Here is an 18,070-nt window from a genome sequence, read left to right as displayed (position 1 = left end):
CTCTGCTGGTGTGTCTTTTTTTTTCCCTTTTAAAACTACTGAAAATATTGTTTAGATACATTTGATCCTGCAAAAGTATGTCTTTGAGAGGCCACCCTGGCTGGCCGTGATGATTGACACTGTGCACATTCAAATGGAGAAACCCCTCCATCCAATCACTGCGTCCTCCCACAGATTAACAGTTAACTTGACAGTCCTCATGTGAGCCCGGACAAAGTGCAAAATACTGTCACCAGGACACAGAGCGGCTCTTCTGCGGAGGTGTCGAGGATACAGGCTGTTCCTTCAGAGGGACGTGTTGATGTGAACCCACTGTTGATTTTTTAATTATGTTGATCTGCATGCTTTAAGGTAGTTAAGATGACATCACTGGAGCTATACAGTAAGGTAAGACTGACTTGAATGTGTGTTTCTGTTTTTAATGGGATTATCATTCTCTCCTGCAGGACCGGCTGTTTGGTCATAGAAAGAAGAGTAATTATTCAACTGAATTATGTGTCATTAAGTATGAATTATGGTGACATGTCTGGTATGAGTGAGTCAGCCTTTCCCAGTCATGCAAAGTTTAATAAAGAAATGATAATGCCTAAATGATTACCTCTACCTTTTGCATGGGTTCTTCAGCCAATATGTCAGTTATGAAGAGATTTTATGTGATAAATTCTCCCATAACCTATTTCTATCTGTATGTCTGTAAACTTGGTGCTCAGTAATTTATAGAATTGTAATAAAAGTGTGGATTTCTTTGTAAAATGGACAAATTAATAGGCAAAGTTAATATTTTAGAAGTAGGTAATGACTAATCTATGCAGGCACTTTAGAGTAGGATGACCAGTGTTAATTTTTAACACCGTTTAGGAGCCTTTTATGCTGATGGGCGACAAATATCTTGTCTGGGTGCGGCCAGGAAGTGTTACGTGTACCTGAAGAGTGTCGGGACAGAAAATAGCATATTATGCAGTTAAAATATATCCTTTCCTGGACTCCAAAGGGGCTCAGTACATGTGGGAATGTGTTCAACCTGCAGTATCTCTTTCTCTCTTTAATTTCCAATTAAATCTGCTTCCTTGCTAGGGAGCAAGTGTGTGGATTCCTGACCCCGATGCAGTTTGGGTGTCAGGCCTGCTCCTTCGGGACTACAGTCCTGGAGAGAAACATCTACTGCTACAGCTCTCTGATGGAACGGTGAGACATGCACTACCTTTATATTACCCAAAAATCAATGCTCAAGTATTGTCCTCAGCTCCAGTGTCCCGCAACAAGAACTCTGAACTTCCTTCTCCTAGGAGGCCCAATACCCAGTGGTGTCCCCCTCTGATCTCCCACCGCTGGGGAACCCCGCCATCCTGGAGGGGGAAAATGATCTGACAGCTCTGAGCTTCCTCCATGAACCTGCAGTCTTGCACAACCTGCGGGTTCGATTCCTGGACTACAACAGCATCTACACGTACTGTGGTAAACACCGGACGGGCAAAAGCAGACAAACAAGGGAGATTCTAACCAAAAGAGAGACGACTGTCCAACTAAAAGTGGGACAACATTAGTGATAGAAGGTCTTTTGGATTTGTGCTGGCAATGTGCCACTAACAGTCAGCTCCTGTGTGCTTCTGTCTGTATGATAACAGCTCATAATGTCGACTATCTTACAGGAGGTCAAAGGTTGAGACAGGGAGGCAACTCCCTCACTGCCACCTGTTTAAGATGTGATTACATATTTTCCAAAAGTCCCTCTGCCCCTTTACAAAAAATCACTTCGTTTTTTTGTTTACATTCAAATTGAGTAGTTTTATCATGACAATTAATGTTTGTTTTTTTAAACCCTTAAATCTCTTTAAAATGAGAAAGGTTGTGTGTTTATATTCTCTTTAGTTAAGAGTGACAAAAATACATCTTCATTTTGAGTTGTATTTAGATTTGCTTTGTCAATGGTGAAGGTATTACACGTATAATTCCAAATGGTTTACTCCTCAAAGATTTTGTTTTTTTAAACAGATTCAAATGAAATGGCTATTACATAATATTTCATTTCTATGACCTTTTTCATGAAAGATAAGTCCAATGAATATCCACAGTCTCGTGCTGATGTGACTTTCTCTCCCGTCCTCCAGGTATTGTGTTAGTTGCCTTCAATCCCTATGACCAGCTCCCCATATACGGAGAGGAGGTGATCGATGCTTATAGCGGTCAGGACATGGCCGACATGGAACCCCACATCTTCTCTGTGGCAGAGGAAGCCTACCGCACTATGACCAGGTCAGAGGTGAAATGCTATGACAACCAGTTGTGCACGTGAGATTTAAAAAAAACTCTCATGGCTTACAGGAGGAATCTCACCTCAGTAAACATTATAAACAATAACAAAAGTCTAAAATAACAAAAGTAAACAACATAAATCATGCAGAAACATAAGACAAATACAATTATGTAAGAGTGTGTATCATTTCAAACTGTATACAGTAAAACATACTTCAATTAGAATATTTCCTATACTTTCTTGCTTATGGTGTAGTGCAACAACACTGACTGTCTCCGCATAACTTCACTGTATGGGTTTTGATAGTATAACTGTGTGTATAGGGAGGAGAAAAACCAGTCTATCATCATCAGTGGAGAGTCTGGCTCGGGGAAAACGGTCTCAGCCAAATTCACCATGCGATACTTTGCTGTGGTTGGAGGAGCATCACAGCAGACCAGCGTGGAGGAGAGGGTTCTGGCTTCCAACCCAATTATGGAGGTGATGGATGGTTGAATAGTTGTATCACTTAGAAACAAGGTTTTTTCCATCAATGATGGTTTTCTTTTAAAGATACAGACAACATGTACTTTTGCCTACAGTCTATTGGGAATGCTAAAACCACTCGAAATGACAACAGTAGTCGTTTTGGGAAGTACATCGAGATCGGCTTTGGCAGAAAAGGGGACATCATTGGGGCAAACATGAGGACGTATCTACTGGAGAAGTCTAGGGTTGTCTTCCAAGTAAGCTCTTTAGTCAGAGGGATACTTTTGCACATAAGAATCCTTCATTTATTATGCACCTGTTCATGATTATTGTCTTTATGTTCCTGTGCATGTAAGGCGTCAGCAGAGAGGAACTACCACATCTTCTACCAGCTGTGTGCTTCCAGAGAGTTGCCTGAAATGAGAACCCTAAAACTGGGTGAGACTTAATCACAGGCGACCCCACCAGCTTGATCTCAAATATTACCATGTCCATTCCCTGTGTCCTTAACGTTTTGTGTATTATAGTGTAAATAATGTAAATAATGTTAATAGCAGTGTGACTGTGCTTTATGTTTTTCCTCCAGATGCACCTGAGCATTTCCGCTACACCAGCCAGGGAGAGATGCAGATTCCTGGTACTGATGACTTGTCGGACCTGGAGCGCACGCGCAATGCTTTCACCATCCTGGGTAAGATATTTGTATTCCCACGAACACACACAGAGTGTAACAAAACCAACCGTTCAGGCTCTGGTAAGATGCTTATGTAATTGAATCATATCAGTTGATTATGAAGATAACACAAAATTGTTGGTGGATTTGTTGAAATTGCAGGTGTGCAGCCTGACCAGCAGATGGAGCTCTTCAGGATCCTGTCAGCTGTTCTGCACCTGGGAAATGTCAACATCCAAGCCAGTGGGAGAAGTTCTGACCGGAGTTATATTGATGTAAGAAATGTGTTTATGTCTCCTCTCACCTCTTCCTTTTTTCTCTATGAGTGCATACAACAGGTACATCTGAAGCCTTTATGTTTGTTCTCCAGGCAGACGACCGACCTCTGGCTGTCTTCTCCAAGCTGTTAGGAGTAGAAGGACCTCAGATGGCCCACTGGTTGTGTCATCGCAGACTGGCTGTCGGGGGAGAGCTGCTGGTCAAACCCGTGTCCGGCCAACAGGCCGTAGAAGCCAGAGATGCACTGGCCAAACATATCTATGGCCAGCTGTTTACCTGGACTGTCCAGAGGCTCAACTCTGCTCTGCGTTCACAGAGGGGACAGGCCAAATCCTTCATAGGGGTACTAGACATCTACGGGTGAGTGATGAGCTTTGCTTTAGCCTACTATAGTTCAGTTAATGTTGAAGTGTGTTTTTCTACAAAGTTGGACTAATGAGTCTTCTCTCCCGGAGCAGGTTTGAGACCTTTGACCGGAACAGTTTTGAGCAGTTCTGCATTAATTATGCGAATGAAAAACTGCAACAGCAATTCAACAGGGTAAGTAAGTCATGTGACAGGAAGACATGTCTCTGTGTCTACTGCTGTGTGTTACTACAACCAGTTAATCAGTAGATTCTTCTTCTTAAACTCTTCAGGGAATCAGCCCAATCACCACTGCAGTCTGTCATCACAAAGTTCAATTGAGTTTCATTGAATGAAGACAAAAATACTTCAAATTGTACAGCAACAAATGTTATTTTGAATCATTTTTTCCGCTGTTAATGTCCGTCTTGTTTGTAGTTTTGCATAGTCTTCCTCTCCTACAATGTGGTGTAATTATTTGGGGGTAAAAAGATTTCCAAAATCACATTATATTGTTTTGATTTTAGGGAAGAAAGGTTTGTTTTCCTCATTGTTACAACATGCGGTAGGAAGTGTTTCTCTGTCTTGACCTCTCTGTTGTGAGGGAAACCAGCACAGACTGTCCTCCCAGTGTGACGATCTGTTGTTTATGGCCTCACTGTGTCAATCTTTTCAAGCTGTTTCTTTTTGTTAAGGATAGGCAGGTCGTCTGCTTCCTTGAACTCTCTTTTCAGAGTCATTGCAGTGTTTTTTTATTTTCATTTTCACTCAATCTTTTCTATTTTTATTTTGTGTTCTTCTGCAGCACGTGTTCCACCTGGAGCAGGAGGAGTACGTCCGGGAAGAGCTGGCCTGGAGCAGGATTGAGTTCAGTGACAATCAGCAGTGCATCAATCTCTTAGAGGGACAACTGGGCCTGTTTGATCTTTTAGACGAGGAGTGTCGGGTCAGTCTCCCTCTCTCTCATCCCCCTTTTCTGTCTTATTATTTTCATCTGTCTTTTTGGATCAATCTTCACAAACGTAAAAAAATGTTAGCTGTTTTTTTTAAGCACTGGATTTTTTAACTCGGTGGTTGTAGTGATAATCTCATTCAGTGTCTGTGTTTATCATCAGATGCCCAAAGGTTCAGATGAGAGCTGGGTGCAGAAGCTGTATGATCAACACCTGACGAGCAAGAAACACCCTCACTTCCAGAAACCTCGCATGTCCAACAGCGCCTTCGTCGTTCTGCACTTCGCTGACACGGTGAGCGATGAGGGTCAACAAACACAAACCGTAGGAAAGTATTTCTGATATTATTATTATTACTAACAGTTTTCTCTTTTTTCATCAGGTGCAATATGAATGCGATGGCTTTTTAGGCAAGAATCGAGATACAGTCTTTGAGGAGCTCATTAACATCCTCAAAGCAAGTCAGGTAGGTATGTGTTACATATTGGGTTTCATTTAGTTTTTCTGTGTCTATGGGACCACTAACTTGTCTCTGTGTGCGTTCATGTGTGTGTCAGTCTGAGCTGGTGGCTGAATTGTTCCAGCAGCAGGGAAATGTTTCCTCTGTGGCTAATGGAAGTGTTCGTTCAGGGAAAAGAGCCGCCAGAGAGCATAAACTGACAGTGGGCTTCCAGGTGAGCTGTTATGACTTTCACTTCGCTTCATTTGTGGTGCAGCAATCTATCTGTAACACTGTGTTTTTGGTGCCTGTCAGTTCCGTCAGTCCTTACAGATGCTAATGGACACTCTGAACAACACCACTCCTCACTATGTCCGCTGTATTAAACCAAACGACCTCAAAGAAGCTTTCATGTATGTCTTTGTTTTGTCTTCACAAAATGAAATGTTCATGCATTTGATTTTGCATTTTCCCTGACGCCTGTGTGTGTGTGTGTGTGTGTGTGTGCACCGAGCAGCCTAACAGCCTTGCTTTGTTAGGTTTGACCCCAGGAGGACAGTCCAGCAGTTGAGAGCCTGTGGGGTGCTGGAGACGATTCGCATCAGTGCTGCAGGTTTTCCATCCAGGTACCGAGTACTCCACATTCTTCTATCTCTCTGTAAAGTACGAGAGCTCAGATTTAAAGACATGTAAAGAATATAAGAGGATATCAGCAGGTACACTTCTTCTGTTCTAAGTCGTTGATGAGAGAGACACACGGACCAGAGTTTGGTTTTCCTAAAGTGCCTTAATCTTGGAGGACTATATCAGAGTTTTGATAACTACAGCCATTTGTGGTTGATAGACCATTACCTGCTAATTATGTGTACCTTGTATAAAATACAAGGATTTTTTTCCTACCTTTTAGGCAGCATTTGTTTCAATTTGTGACCTTATGGTATAAAATGTACTTTAATGTCTTTAGGGATATAAAACATGTTTGAGATAGATCATTTATAACAATGCCAATTTAATTGTCTTTATCTATTTACTTAAGTCTTATCTATTTACAAACAATCTTTACAGAACTATCAAGCATTTTTCTCTTTCTTTGTTTCCAGATGGACGTACGAGGAGTTCTTCTGCAGGTACCGTCTTCTGCTTCGAGGTCCCCAGGGTCAGGAGCAGGCCCAGGCCTCGTGCAGACAAGCCCTGCCTCAGCTCATCCCAGACCCAGACCAGTACTGCTTTGGAAAGACCAAAGTATTTTTCCGGGCCGGTCAGGTGGCTCTCCTGGAGAGGCTGAGAGCTGAGAGGCTGCGTGTGGCTGCTGTGATCATCCAGAGCCGGGTCAGAGGGTGGCTGGCACGGATTAGATACACCAGGACCTGCTGGGCAACAGTCACCATACAGAGATACTGCAGAGGAGCTCTGGCCAGACGGTGAGGAGGATAGAAAAAGATGTTTGTGTGTCTGTGTGCGAGAGAGAAATTAATATGTTGTTGCAATACAATATTTATGTATTTCCTTTATATTAAAGTTTATACTAACTGTGTCCTTTTATTTCTTGAAAGGAAAGTGATTTTTACAGAAACAGACCCGTTGGTGATGGAAATCTAATTTAATTGTCTGTATTTTTATGTATTTGTTAAATATATTAGTAATTTATCCAATAATGAAGCCAGGTTTATGTTTTAAACTACTTCAGCTGAGCTACAATGATTTTTACAGTGCGCAATAATCTGTGATATTTTTCTATATTTTGTGAAAACTTCAACTCAAAGATTGCCAGACATAGCCTTGAACTTTTAATTGGATATTCTGCACTTAAATGTCGTCTCTGTCATTTTGGCTGCAGACTGGCCCTGACGCTGCGCTACACCAAGGCTGCCTTAGTAATCCAGAAGTCTTACCGCATGATGGTGGTCAGACAGCTGTTCCTCATGATCCGACAGGCCACCGTCACCATCCAGGCCTTCACCAGGGGAACACTGGCCCGCAGCAGATACAGACTGGTCAGAATTCTATCATAACCTGCTTCAAAATCTTTTAAAAAGTCAATTTTTTTTTACTTTGCTCTGTTTAGAAGATAAATTAATTGTGACATAAAAGTAAAGTTATAAGACTGAACTGATGAAAAATGTAAACCCTTTTTTGCCTCCTCAGTTGGTGGCAGAGCGGGCTGCTGTGTTGCTTCAGGCGAGAGTGCGTGGGTGGCTGGCGAGGCAGACGTACAGGCGAGTACGTGCGGCGGTGGTGTTCATGCAGTGCTGCGCACGCCGCAGGGCTGCCAGGAGAGAGCTGATGAAACTAAAGACCGAGGCCCGCTCAGTGGAGAAGTACAGAGAGCTCAACAAGGGCATGGAAGTCAAACTGATGCAGCTGCAGTTGAGGGCAGACCAGGAGGTGGGTGAAGGGAGTTTGATCCTGTCATGTGGTCTTGGTATAAGCCCTAAGATGTGTGTTTCAAAAAGTTATTATCTATTCACACAATAGAGTTGTGTTTGTGTGTCCAGGCCAGGGGGGGTGCAGCTTTGAAAGAGACCCTGCATGCAGAGCGAGAGGCCACTAACACTGAGCTGGAGGCTTTGAGGGCGACGGTACAGAAACTAGAGAGCCAGAAACAGGAGAAGCCTCAGCCCTGCCCCGTCATCAGCGACAAGGAGGTGGAGGAAAGAAGGAGAGCTGAGGAGAAGGCTGCCCAGGAGGTCCTTCAACTCACACAAGTAGGTCTACCGACCCAAGAATAACTTGACACATTTTACACTGTGCTATTATTAACCGTGTAGAATACCATTGCAAGCTTAGTTCATTTTGATATCCAGGAGTTTTAATTGTTTATTCTCATTCTCTCCTAATTTTTGAGGAGTTGCAAGCCCTGCAGAGAGAAAAGGACAGTTTTTGCAAAGACACAGAGGATCTCTCCGCTCGCTTGTTTGAACAAGAAAAAGCACAAGAAGGTAGGTTCTTCTCACTTTGCAGCATCACACGGCCTCATGGGCCTCATGGGTAAAACCTTGGTCTTCTTCATCTCAGTGTTTTTGTATTTCCCTTGTGTGTGTGCAGAGTGTGTGCACCAGGCTGTGTCTCAGGCGAGTGCAGCTCTGAGGGCGGAGCTGGATGAGGAGAGGAGAAAGTATCAGGGTCTCCTGAGAGAGTTCACCAGACTGGAGCAAAGATACGACAACCTCAGGGAGATGAGTCTGCTCACTGAGGTTCTTAACTACACCCACAGGCACTCTTAAATACTTTTAGAAAAATACTATTTTTGGTCTGAAACTCCATCTTGGTTTTTTTCCACTCACTACAGCGCACCAAGGGCCACAGAAGGACGGACTCTACCCAGAGCTTGGAGCCTTCCTCCCCCACTCCGCTGTCACCCCAGTCTCTCACCCCACTCTCACTGTCACCCTTCTCATCTGCCTTCTCTTCCCCGGAGGAGGTCCGCAGGGTCAGCGTGACGTCTCCCTCCATTGAGAGGAGAGTCTCAGTGTGGGGCATCGAAACGCCAATGGTGAGGAAAGTCACAAAACCTCAGTTTTGGTGGCGAAGACATTTTTTGAGCATTGAACTTGCAACACAATCTCATCAGGTAATAAATATGTCTGTGTTCGTGTTTGCATTGACAGGACCAGTTGATGGAGATGATGGACGTAGCCAAAGACCCGGCAGTGAAGATGAAAGGAGAGGACCTGGCACACGCTTACGACGCTGTACGAGTGGCCAACAAGTCAGTCGGTCACTAGTGTGTCAACTTGCTTCCCCTGCAAATCTATGCTGTGATTTATATTCAGTGGATGAACTCTGGGATGCTGTTGTTATGTCTCCCCTTGTCTGTGTCAGGTTTCTGGAGAGCCAGCTGCGTAGCCAGCACAGTCAGAGGGAGGAGGAGCTGGAGGCTCTGAGGTGCCAGCTTAGTCAAGCTATCTCTGGTTCTTCCCCTGCTGCACAGCAACAGGTATCGGCTTATGAAGGCTATCTTATCTGTGGTGCATGAAGGATTCTGCGGAAAGACTATTTATAGATTGAAAGACATGGGTAGATGAGTCCTAATGGTCTTTGTTTCTGCACTGACATAAAAGCCCCTTCCTAAATGTGTCCGAGTCACTCACCTGTTCTCTCTGACATCATCACGCCACAGTCTATAAAGTAAGAGCCAGTGGATTCTGGCTGCTTGTAATCTTTATGAAATGTTGAAGCTTTTTCTACTGAAAGTCAGTTTGGTTTAGAGCATTGGCTGTAAGCCACGAATCCTAAATGTGAGTGTGTTTGTGTGTGAAGGAACTGCAGGCACTGCTAGAGGCCAGAGAACACGAGTGTGTCCGACTGAGGAGAGAGCTGAAGGAGCTTAAAAACACAGTCTCACTCAGACGACTGCTGACACAAGGTGAGATCTCATCGGAAGAATTCCGAGCTTTTGGTTTGCTATGCACTTTCAGAATAAAGTGTTTGGTGTTTTTTCTTGTCATCACAGTACATAGCTATATTTGGATCCTTAACGTATATTGCTCCCACAAATATTGATGTTAAAATGTACATGAAAGCCGATAAGTAAACACTTATCATTAGAGAAATATCATAATGGGATCAAACGTTCATATAAATAAAAAATGCCTTCCATCCACTGACTTTTTCCACTCAGCAGGTTATTTACGAACTTGAGTACAACATATTAAGGCAAGTTTATTTATATCGCATATTTCAGCAACAAGGTACTTCAAAGTGCTTTACATAAAACATAAACCATTAGAAGCTTTGAGACGAAGTGCAAAGGAAATACATTTAAAAACACTCATTAAATATCTAAGACAATAGAAAATAGAAACAGGCTAAAATAGAATAGAGGTCTGGATGTTTCATAAGGTTGCAGAAGATCAGAAATGTATTTTGGCCTTAAACCATCCTGTGCTTTATAAACCAACAGTAGTCAATTTTTAAAGTATCAATTTTATAAAGTATAAACCTTCCAATTATTATATCTTCTCTTACATCGCTGTAGTTTTTAGCCGGTGCTGTTGCTTCAGTTGTTTGTTTTTGTGCTCATCAGTTTTCACCCCGGAGACGTCCTCCAGTCCATCCCGCACGAAGCCAGCAGCAGTCACTGGTTTACTGGAATGTAGGAAGAGAGACGAAGCCAAGCTCATCAAGAACCTCATCACAGGTGAGACAGTAAACAAACACCATATTCAGGTCTTAGTGCATAGAAGCATTCAAACTTTTATGTAGAAAACACACAAAAGTAATTTATATCATGGCTATAGATACTTACATACTTCGTTATTCAGTGGCATGGCACTATTAGCAGACATTAAAAAGCATCACAGCAGAAAGCACAAATACCAGTATTCCGCTAGATATTCTGTCCTCTAAACCTGCATACAGTTTCATGTTGACATTAAACTAGAATACAAGCCCTTTGACATTTGACCTGGTAAACAGTATATTTAAAAGGAAACTTCTGTAGGCCTATAACTCAACTCAACTTTATTTCTATAGCACCTTTCATACAATCATGCAGGCCAAAGTTCTTCATAGAGCAACATTGGATATCATTACTGGAGGCTAGAGGCTAGAACTAGGGAATGATTGATATTTTCTTTGTCAATTGATTAATCAACTGAAAGTTTCAACTCTAAACTAATTGTGTCGAAAAAGTGTCCATGCTTTTCTTGTGCACAATTGTGATTTACAAAATAGTGAGTTTGTGTGGATACGTGGGACTGCATCATAGTGACTCCTTAAACGTATGGTGCCATTTTCACTTGCTCATTGGAAACACCCACCAAACATAGTATTCATATAAACAAAGTATGTTTTTTCTCTGGAATGACATGATCGTGTCTGACAACAGTTTTAAGGGGATTCTTTTGAATGCTTTAGAAACTCGTTGGTGGGATGTTGAGACCACACTTGTAGCGTTGCCTCTTAGGATGATGAGGATGACACACAAGAATAAACCTTTAACTTCAACTAACTTTTCTATAGCTGACAAGTATGACCTGGCCGTGTTCACTCTGCCATTGCTGCTCTCTCTGTCTGTGGTCCAGACATCCGTGTTGACAGCGCCCTGTCTCTGCCTCCTGGCCTGCCTGCCAGCGTGCTCTTCCTGTGTGTTCGTCAGGCCGACTGCAGCGGAGACCGAGCGCACGCTCGCTCGCTCTGTAGCGCCGCTGTCACTGCTATGAAGGCAGCTCTGAAGGTAACCTGAGTTATGAGTCTCCTTGGTGCGCCATATGGTTGAGGTTTAATGTGTAAGGGCAGATCACATCATGTCGGGTAGCTTGTCACTTACACGGAAGCATCAACAACTGACTTTGAACCACTTTCATGTGATTGTTGCGGATTGTTTTGTCCAACAATTTGGCCCCTAAGGACAAAGTAAATGACAGCAAAGCCCAAACATACCTCTCACACACAAATATACATAATAGCACGGATATATTTTTTCATCTCCAAGTGACAATATAACCTTTACTCATCCCATCTGTTCCTGCAGAAACATAGTAACGATGTAGATATGACAGCTCTGTGGCTGAGAAACGCCTGTCTGCTGCACGACCTGTTGACCCAGCACTCCCCAAAACAGGTAGGACGCACATGTTTTATTATGATTTACATCTATATATCAAATCCAAAAACAGACTTCTAGACGTCTAGCACACACAGTCTCTGATGACCTCACAGTCTCTGACAAATAGAATTAATAGAACATAATCTTTGTAGTAGTTGGGAGTTCATCGATATCAATGCATTAAAGTGGATGGATTGCTTTTTAGACCCTTGACTCAGACGAAGTGGTTCCACTGACCGCTGATCTGAGTGACTTGATCCGCACCCTGAGTGACCTCTGTATCCAGGCCTATCAGCAGCTCCTTTCCATCACTGAAAAACATCTGCAAAACATCATAGGTATCACTATAACTAAGACAATACCGATGCTATTAATGCTCCATCCTCCACTGCTCCTCTAATCTCACCTCATGCTCCCTCTCTCCCTCAGTCCCTGCTCTGTTGGAGAGTGAGACCATCCCAGGTCTGTCTGGCTCGGCAGGGAAGTCGGTAATGTCCAGAAAGCGAGCGGGTTCGGACCCCAGGACTGTGGGAGGCGATGCTCCGACTATGGCGGCGGTGCTGAGGAAGCTGGGAGCCCTTCACACCGCTTTGTCCCATCAGGATCTGTCCCCAACACTGATGGAGCAAGCCTTCAACCAGCTCATCTACCTCATCTCTGCCTCCGCTCTTAACAGCCTCCTGCTGAGGAAAGACATGTGCTGCTGGAGCCGTGGCATGCAAATACGGTAGAAATATACACAGAAATCAATTAACATATATGCAACATTTGTTTCTGCATTTTCACCTTGATTGGACAGTTGATAATGGAAACAAGTATAAATACTATACTGTTGTGTTAACTTAAAATGAGATGCTTTCCAGAGTGATGAGAGTGAGGCAACAAAATGCACAAACACACACACATGGCATCTCTCTGAGTGAAAGAGCACTCTTCAATGACCTGCATACAGCCTCATGAAGAAGTACCAAAAAAACATAAAAAGTCAGAAAATGATCGTATTATAGTATGTGATTAAATCCAAAAACATATCATAGTGTAATATGTCATTAAAAGTCATACAAAAGTGATAGTCTGTTATGACAAAATATGTCATAAAAGTATGTACTAAAAATGTCATTAAAATACGTCATAATATATAGCATGTCATACAAATGTCATGATAATGTAAATACCAAAATGCTATAGTATGGTGTGTCTATTGGTTGAAAAAAGTTGTAAAAAAGTCGTAGTATAGCATGTTGAAAATATACATAAAACAGTCGAAAAAAGTTATATAAAAGTCATAGTTTAGAATGTCGAAAAAAGTCATGGTATAGTATGTTTAATAAAGTGATCGTATACTATGTCGAAAAATGTCATGAAAAGTAAAATACAAATACGCAAACTGAGCCTCCGAAGGACGAGAATAAAGTATCATTGTCAACAGCAATACATAAAGATTTTTGTTGTAGCATTTCCAACTTTGTGAAAGCTCATAGTATAGTATGTTTAAAAAAGTCTTAGTATAGCATATAGAAAGTCATAGAATAGTATGTTGAAAATATACATAGTCAGATAATAGTATGTCGAAAAAAGTAATAAAAAAAGTAAACTTATAGTATGTCGAAATAAGTTATAGTATAGCATGTCGAAAAAGTCATAAAAAAGTCATTGCATAGTAATTCTAAAAAGTTATCGTATAATATTTTGAAAAAGTCATAACATAGTATGTCATAAGACAGTATTTCCTATAAACTTTTTAAAATCCCAGTGTTCATTTCATACTGTCAACCTACAGAAAGTCAGAATTGTATAATTAAGATTATTTCTTAATTAGCCGTTCTCACTATTTTCATTCAGCTACAATGTGAGTCTTTTGGAGGAGTGGCTGCGGAGCCGAGGTCTGCAGACAGGGGGTGCTGTGGCCACACTGGAGCACCTCATCCAGGCCGTTCAGCTGCTGCAAGCTGGGAAAAAGACAGAGTCGGATGCAAAGGCCCTTGTTCAGACCTGCACTGCCCTGTCCAGCCAGCAGGTGGGTCTCTATCTGCATCCTGCTTGAAGAAAGAACAAATTGTTGTGCAGTTGAAGTGTATATAACTCTATGTTGGGATCTGTTTCGTTTGACAGATTGTAAAGATTCTGACCCTCTACACTCCCGGCAGCGACCTCGATGAAAGAGTCACACTGAATTTCATCCGTACTGTCCAGGTACTGTACCGCCTTACAGCTGCAAGGGCTTCCCGTGCACAAGAAGCGTGTCTAATGCGAGTGGTCTCTGTCTTTGCTCTTCTAGGGGCTTCTTAAAGGCCGTTCTGACGGTCAGCCTCCACAGCTCCTCATGGATGTGAGGCGAGTGTTTCCAGTCACATTTCCCTACTTGCCTCCCCCCGTCCTCCGTGCTGAGCAGTTAGTCATCCCAGACTCCCTCAAGATCTCCTTTGTCCGCAGAGCCTAGAACAGGATGCATTGTCTGTTCAGAGTGAATATATTACTGTGTTGGCAGATTTGATTCCCAGACCTAATGCGTTTAGTCATTTTGAAATAACTTCCAGAAGGTGTTTAATGAATCTATCAACAATCAGTGGATTAGTCTGTGCACAGCAAAGGTCCAGCCATATCTCAGTACAGTTTGATGAACAAGAAATGAGATGAAAGTGTTTTTCTTTTCATATTTTATTGGAAGCAGAAACACAATGAGACTGCAGTCCCAGTCACCTCAACCCCCAATAAGAACAACCAGAATAAAAAAAACGCAAAAAATTAGAAACATCTCGTGTATAAAAAAATCCTCATGCGAGTACTTTGTACCACTACACATCATCAGTAATGCATATTTATATATTCACAAACATTTGAAAAATAGAAAACAATAATGAAATATCAAAATAAAAGGAGACATCAATTGGCAATTAACATCAAATAATTCTGCGTGCTGGCACAATACATTTTTTCTTTTTGTTTTATTGTTCCCATCATGCACCTTTTCTGGAAGTACAGGACCGGCGTCGCTGTGCAGCGGTCTGTCTGTCTGTGTGGCCCGGTCAGCTAGACAGAACAGATCATGCACGTCTGTCTGCTCTTTGTCCGTGTGCTTTTCATTGTGCTTCTACATTTATCCTTGTCCTTCATTTCCGTGTGCATTCCCGTGCATTCCAACACCCAAACACGCAAACTGAGCCTCTGAAGGAGGAGACTGAAGTATCATTGTCAACAGCAATAAATAAAGATTTTTTTCGTGGCATTTCCAGCTATGTGACAGTTGAGTACCTGTAATTAAAAGACTGTGCCGATGTTCCCTCGACTAGAAAAACTGTGTACACACTAGAGAAAGACATGTTTAGATGTAGTTAACTTAGGTGGGTAGTTTTCTGTGTCTTTATTCGGCTCTTAAACCCATGAAATGATCAGATTTGTACCAAGTCCTTGTTCTTCTTCTCCAGTGTGTACAAGGCCGTCCTATATTGTTCAATAATAGCTACATATCCAGATTGGGCACCAATACACATAATCCCCAACTCAGTCACTCAGAGCAAATATTCAAGTCTACAAAAGAGCAGCAAACTTCAACTCACATAGGCTGACATGTGTTTGTTACATCCGAGCTATTTACAACGGCCAACAACAACAACAATAATCAATCTCTCCGTTTGAGATTAGTTTCCTCAGCATTGAAAAGCTGTACAAACAAATTTCAGTCTCTAATCAGCTCGACTACCGTTGTGATATTTGGCCCATTACAATAGAGACAGCATGTACAACATATCAGACAAACACTTGTGCTGATATAAGGATAATCCACAATGTAAACATTATAAGACTGCTTCGAAAACGACTCATCTACATAGGTTCGTATAGATTAGATGCATAGAGTTCAGTCCTTACACCTTGTTCAAAAGAGGGGGCCGGTTAAATTATTCATTTACGATCAAGTGCTTTTGGGGGGAACTTAAAAAAAGAGGCAGGAATAGAAAAAAAACAAGCAAAATACCCTGTCGTCATTAAACTTGGACTCTGTTTTCCAAACATACATACTTCTTATAGATAAATAAACCAATCAAACTTTTTTTAGCTTTTTAAAAGGGCATTCATAAAAATATAACTAATTAAGAGACATGCTGGACAGGCAATAATCAATTAAAAACATTTAGTTTCACATGAAATCAAGAAGTGAATTTAGCTGTAGAATGATTTGAAGCCTTGATGTGTAATACCTGTCATTCAACAAAACAATTACTGAAAAATAAAGTATAAATGTGTTATTGTGGGTGCGTTAAAGACCCTGTATTTCCAGATTTTCACACTGCATCTCTACCAAGCTGTAGCCCCTCTTTTAAATGGCAGCAGAGGCCTGGCTTCTCGGTATCAGCAGGATCGTGGGTGCTAGATCATTAAAGATCTGTGCTGTCCCACCTCAACACTTTTTCCTCAACGCATGTTGCTTTTGCAAAATAGGATCTCAGGTATTTATGATGTAATTACATGCAGGTTTTCATTTGGCAAATTGTTTTTTTTTTTTTAAGAAAAGGAAGTGGCAGTCAAGTTTTTTCTTCCTCTCCTATCATGCACCTCTCACACACCCAGTCGAGGGCTGTTGGGAATGTTTACAGTAACATGACATATAGGACGCTTAATCCCCTGGAGTAAAAGACACTTTGAAAATCCTACAAAATCTGAATATGAACACCTCCCTCCGCGTGATGTTCTTTGCTCGTGATGGCTTTCTGTGATTAGATTTGCAGGTAACAGGCAACACGGGCGGCTACATGAGGTCAACATTAGAACAACTTACAAACACACTCGCACGTTATGAGCTCCACATGTGCTCGATACGCAGGTTATGCATTCACACCTGGACATTCTTCACACACATACTGTATACTCTGATGAACCACAGTGCTTGAGGGCGTGTTTTCATCAGATTAATCTCTTTACAGTCGCTATATAGGAGACATACGCACGAGGGTAAACGAGACAGAAGGCATTAAGGGTGTCAGGCAGTGTGCTCTGTTACAGGGTAGACGGACAAAAAGACAGACGAGGACAATCTTTCAAAGACCACACGTCCATCGAATAATCCTGTATATATCTTTACATATGTCTTTCATATATTATGATGTATAGAATTATTTAAATATAAATATAATTTGGAAGAGAGCAGTAAATAAATATTTAAATTATCTTAACTAAATAGTGCTTTCCCCCCCCCCCCCGCCCAATATCTGGAATGTTTGAGGCCTTGCAGCCGTTGTTGCTGTTGCTAATGGGTCAGTTGGACACTTGGTCCTGTTGTGCTTAGGGCTGGTCTTGGCATATTTCAGTGATTATCTGCTGGCACTTGCCATCCCTTCTCTGAGCAGGTGCAAGCTAGGGAAGGGACGAGAAGAAGCCAAAAATATTAAAGGCTACAAGATATTTCTCACCTTGACCAGTCAAATGAGGGGTGTGTGTGTGTGTGTGTGTGTGTGTGTGTATGAAATGGCATGACTCACCTCTACGGACCGAGGAAAGTAGATATATGCTTCATGATTAAACTCTATGTATTGTTCATCCAAAGGATGGCTAATTGTATTTGCAACAATAAAGAAGAAAATGAGTGATGATTTGTGTACTTTCGACTGAAATTAATGTATTTATAGCACTGGATGTGTGGTGACTGTTGACTTTTACAACACTGGATCAGCAGGGCAGTGGCTAGCGGTGGCTCAGGAGAGCTCCAGGGCAGTAGGTGACAGGCGTCTGATTGAGCTTCAGATGGGTCCTTTTTTCTTTTTTTTAAATTCCGTGGTGTCTCTTAGCTGCGGCCCTCCTCTGCAGAGCGCTGGTCCGACTTGAGCTTGACGAACTCCTTGGCCACGTCGTCGTTGTTGCGTTGGGAGAGGATGCGCAGGACGGTGAGGCCCGTCTCGTCCATGTGGATGCGTTTACCCAGCGGCAGCCAGCAGGCGACGCTGCCTTTGGAGGCCATGTCCTTCAGCTGCAGGACCGCCATGCCCACGGTGCGGTCCTCCCGTGCAAAGCAGTAGTCCTTCACACACACCTGTAGCTCGTAGCACTCAGGACCCACCTCGCTACTCAGGGTGCTGCAAGTGAAGAGAAGACAGTCAATTTGTTCAGACATTTTCTA

At 42.3% G+C, this 18,070-nt stretch overlaps 2 protein-coding genes across 2 annotated transcripts in view; one reads left to right on the top strand and one right to left on the bottom strand.

The window, feature by feature from the left end:
- The first annotated feature begins 360 nt into the window (after positions 1-360).
- LOC142946281 (unconventional myosin-Va) lies at positions 361-16,202 on the top strand. Its single transcript, XM_076087395.1, has 31 exons — positions 361-387; positions 1,075-1,185; positions 1,287-1,455; positions 2,109-2,253; positions 2,578-2,734; positions 2,836-2,979; positions 3,079-3,160; positions 3,309-3,413; positions 3,558-3,670; positions 3,766-4,034; positions 4,133-4,214; positions 4,825-4,965; positions 5,135-5,266; positions 5,355-5,438; positions 5,530-5,646; positions 5,727-5,824; positions 5,951-6,037; positions 6,512-6,832; positions 7,249-7,405; positions 7,557-7,796; positions 7,907-8,116; positions 8,260-8,350; positions 8,457-8,605; positions 8,701-8,904; positions 11,512-11,589; positions 11,887-11,976; positions 12,167-12,299; positions 12,391-12,688; positions 13,804-13,978; positions 14,074-14,154; positions 14,240-16,202. The coding sequence occupies exons 1-31, from the start codon at positions 361-363 to the stop codon at positions 14,399-14,401; spliced, it is 4,452 nt and encodes a 1,483-aa protein (XP_075943510.1). The 3' UTR covers positions 14,402-16,202.
- unc13a (unc-13 homolog A (C. elegans)) overlaps positions 14,604-18,070 on the bottom strand; it is a 46,108-nt gene continuing 42,641 nt past the window's right edge. Inside the window, exon 43 of the mRNA XM_076087687.1 lies at positions 14,604-18,026. Coding sequence (XP_075943802.1) covers positions 17,738-18,026 — 289 coding nt within the window. The 3' untranslated portion in view covers positions 14,604-17,737. The remainder of the gene's footprint in view (positions 18,027-18,070) is intronic.

This window comes from Anarhichas minor, unplaced genomic scaffold, assembly GCF_050575085.1.
Source record: "Anarhichas minor isolate MPS153535 unplaced genomic scaffold, ASM5057508v1 ptg000010l, whole genome shotgun sequence".
In the NCBI taxonomy this organism is placed as follows: domain Eukaryota; kingdom Metazoa; phylum Chordata; class Actinopteri; order Perciformes; family Anarhichadidae; genus Anarhichas; species Anarhichas minor.
The sequence above is the reverse complement of the archived record's forward strand: the minus strand, read 5'-3'. Positions and strand labels throughout refer to the sequence as shown.

Coding starts and splice junctions, on each gene's coding strand:
- LOC142946281 (XM_076087395.1), top strand. CDS start 361: ATGACATCACTGGAGCTATACAGTAAG. Junction 1,186..1,286: donor TACAGCTCTCTGATGGAACG/GTGAGACATGCA, acceptor TCCTTCTCCTAG/GAGGCCCAATACCCAGTGGT. Junction 5,825..5,950: donor GACCTCAAAGAAGCTTTCAT/GTATGTCTTTGT, acceptor TTGCTTTGTTAG/GTTTGACCCCAGGAGGACAG.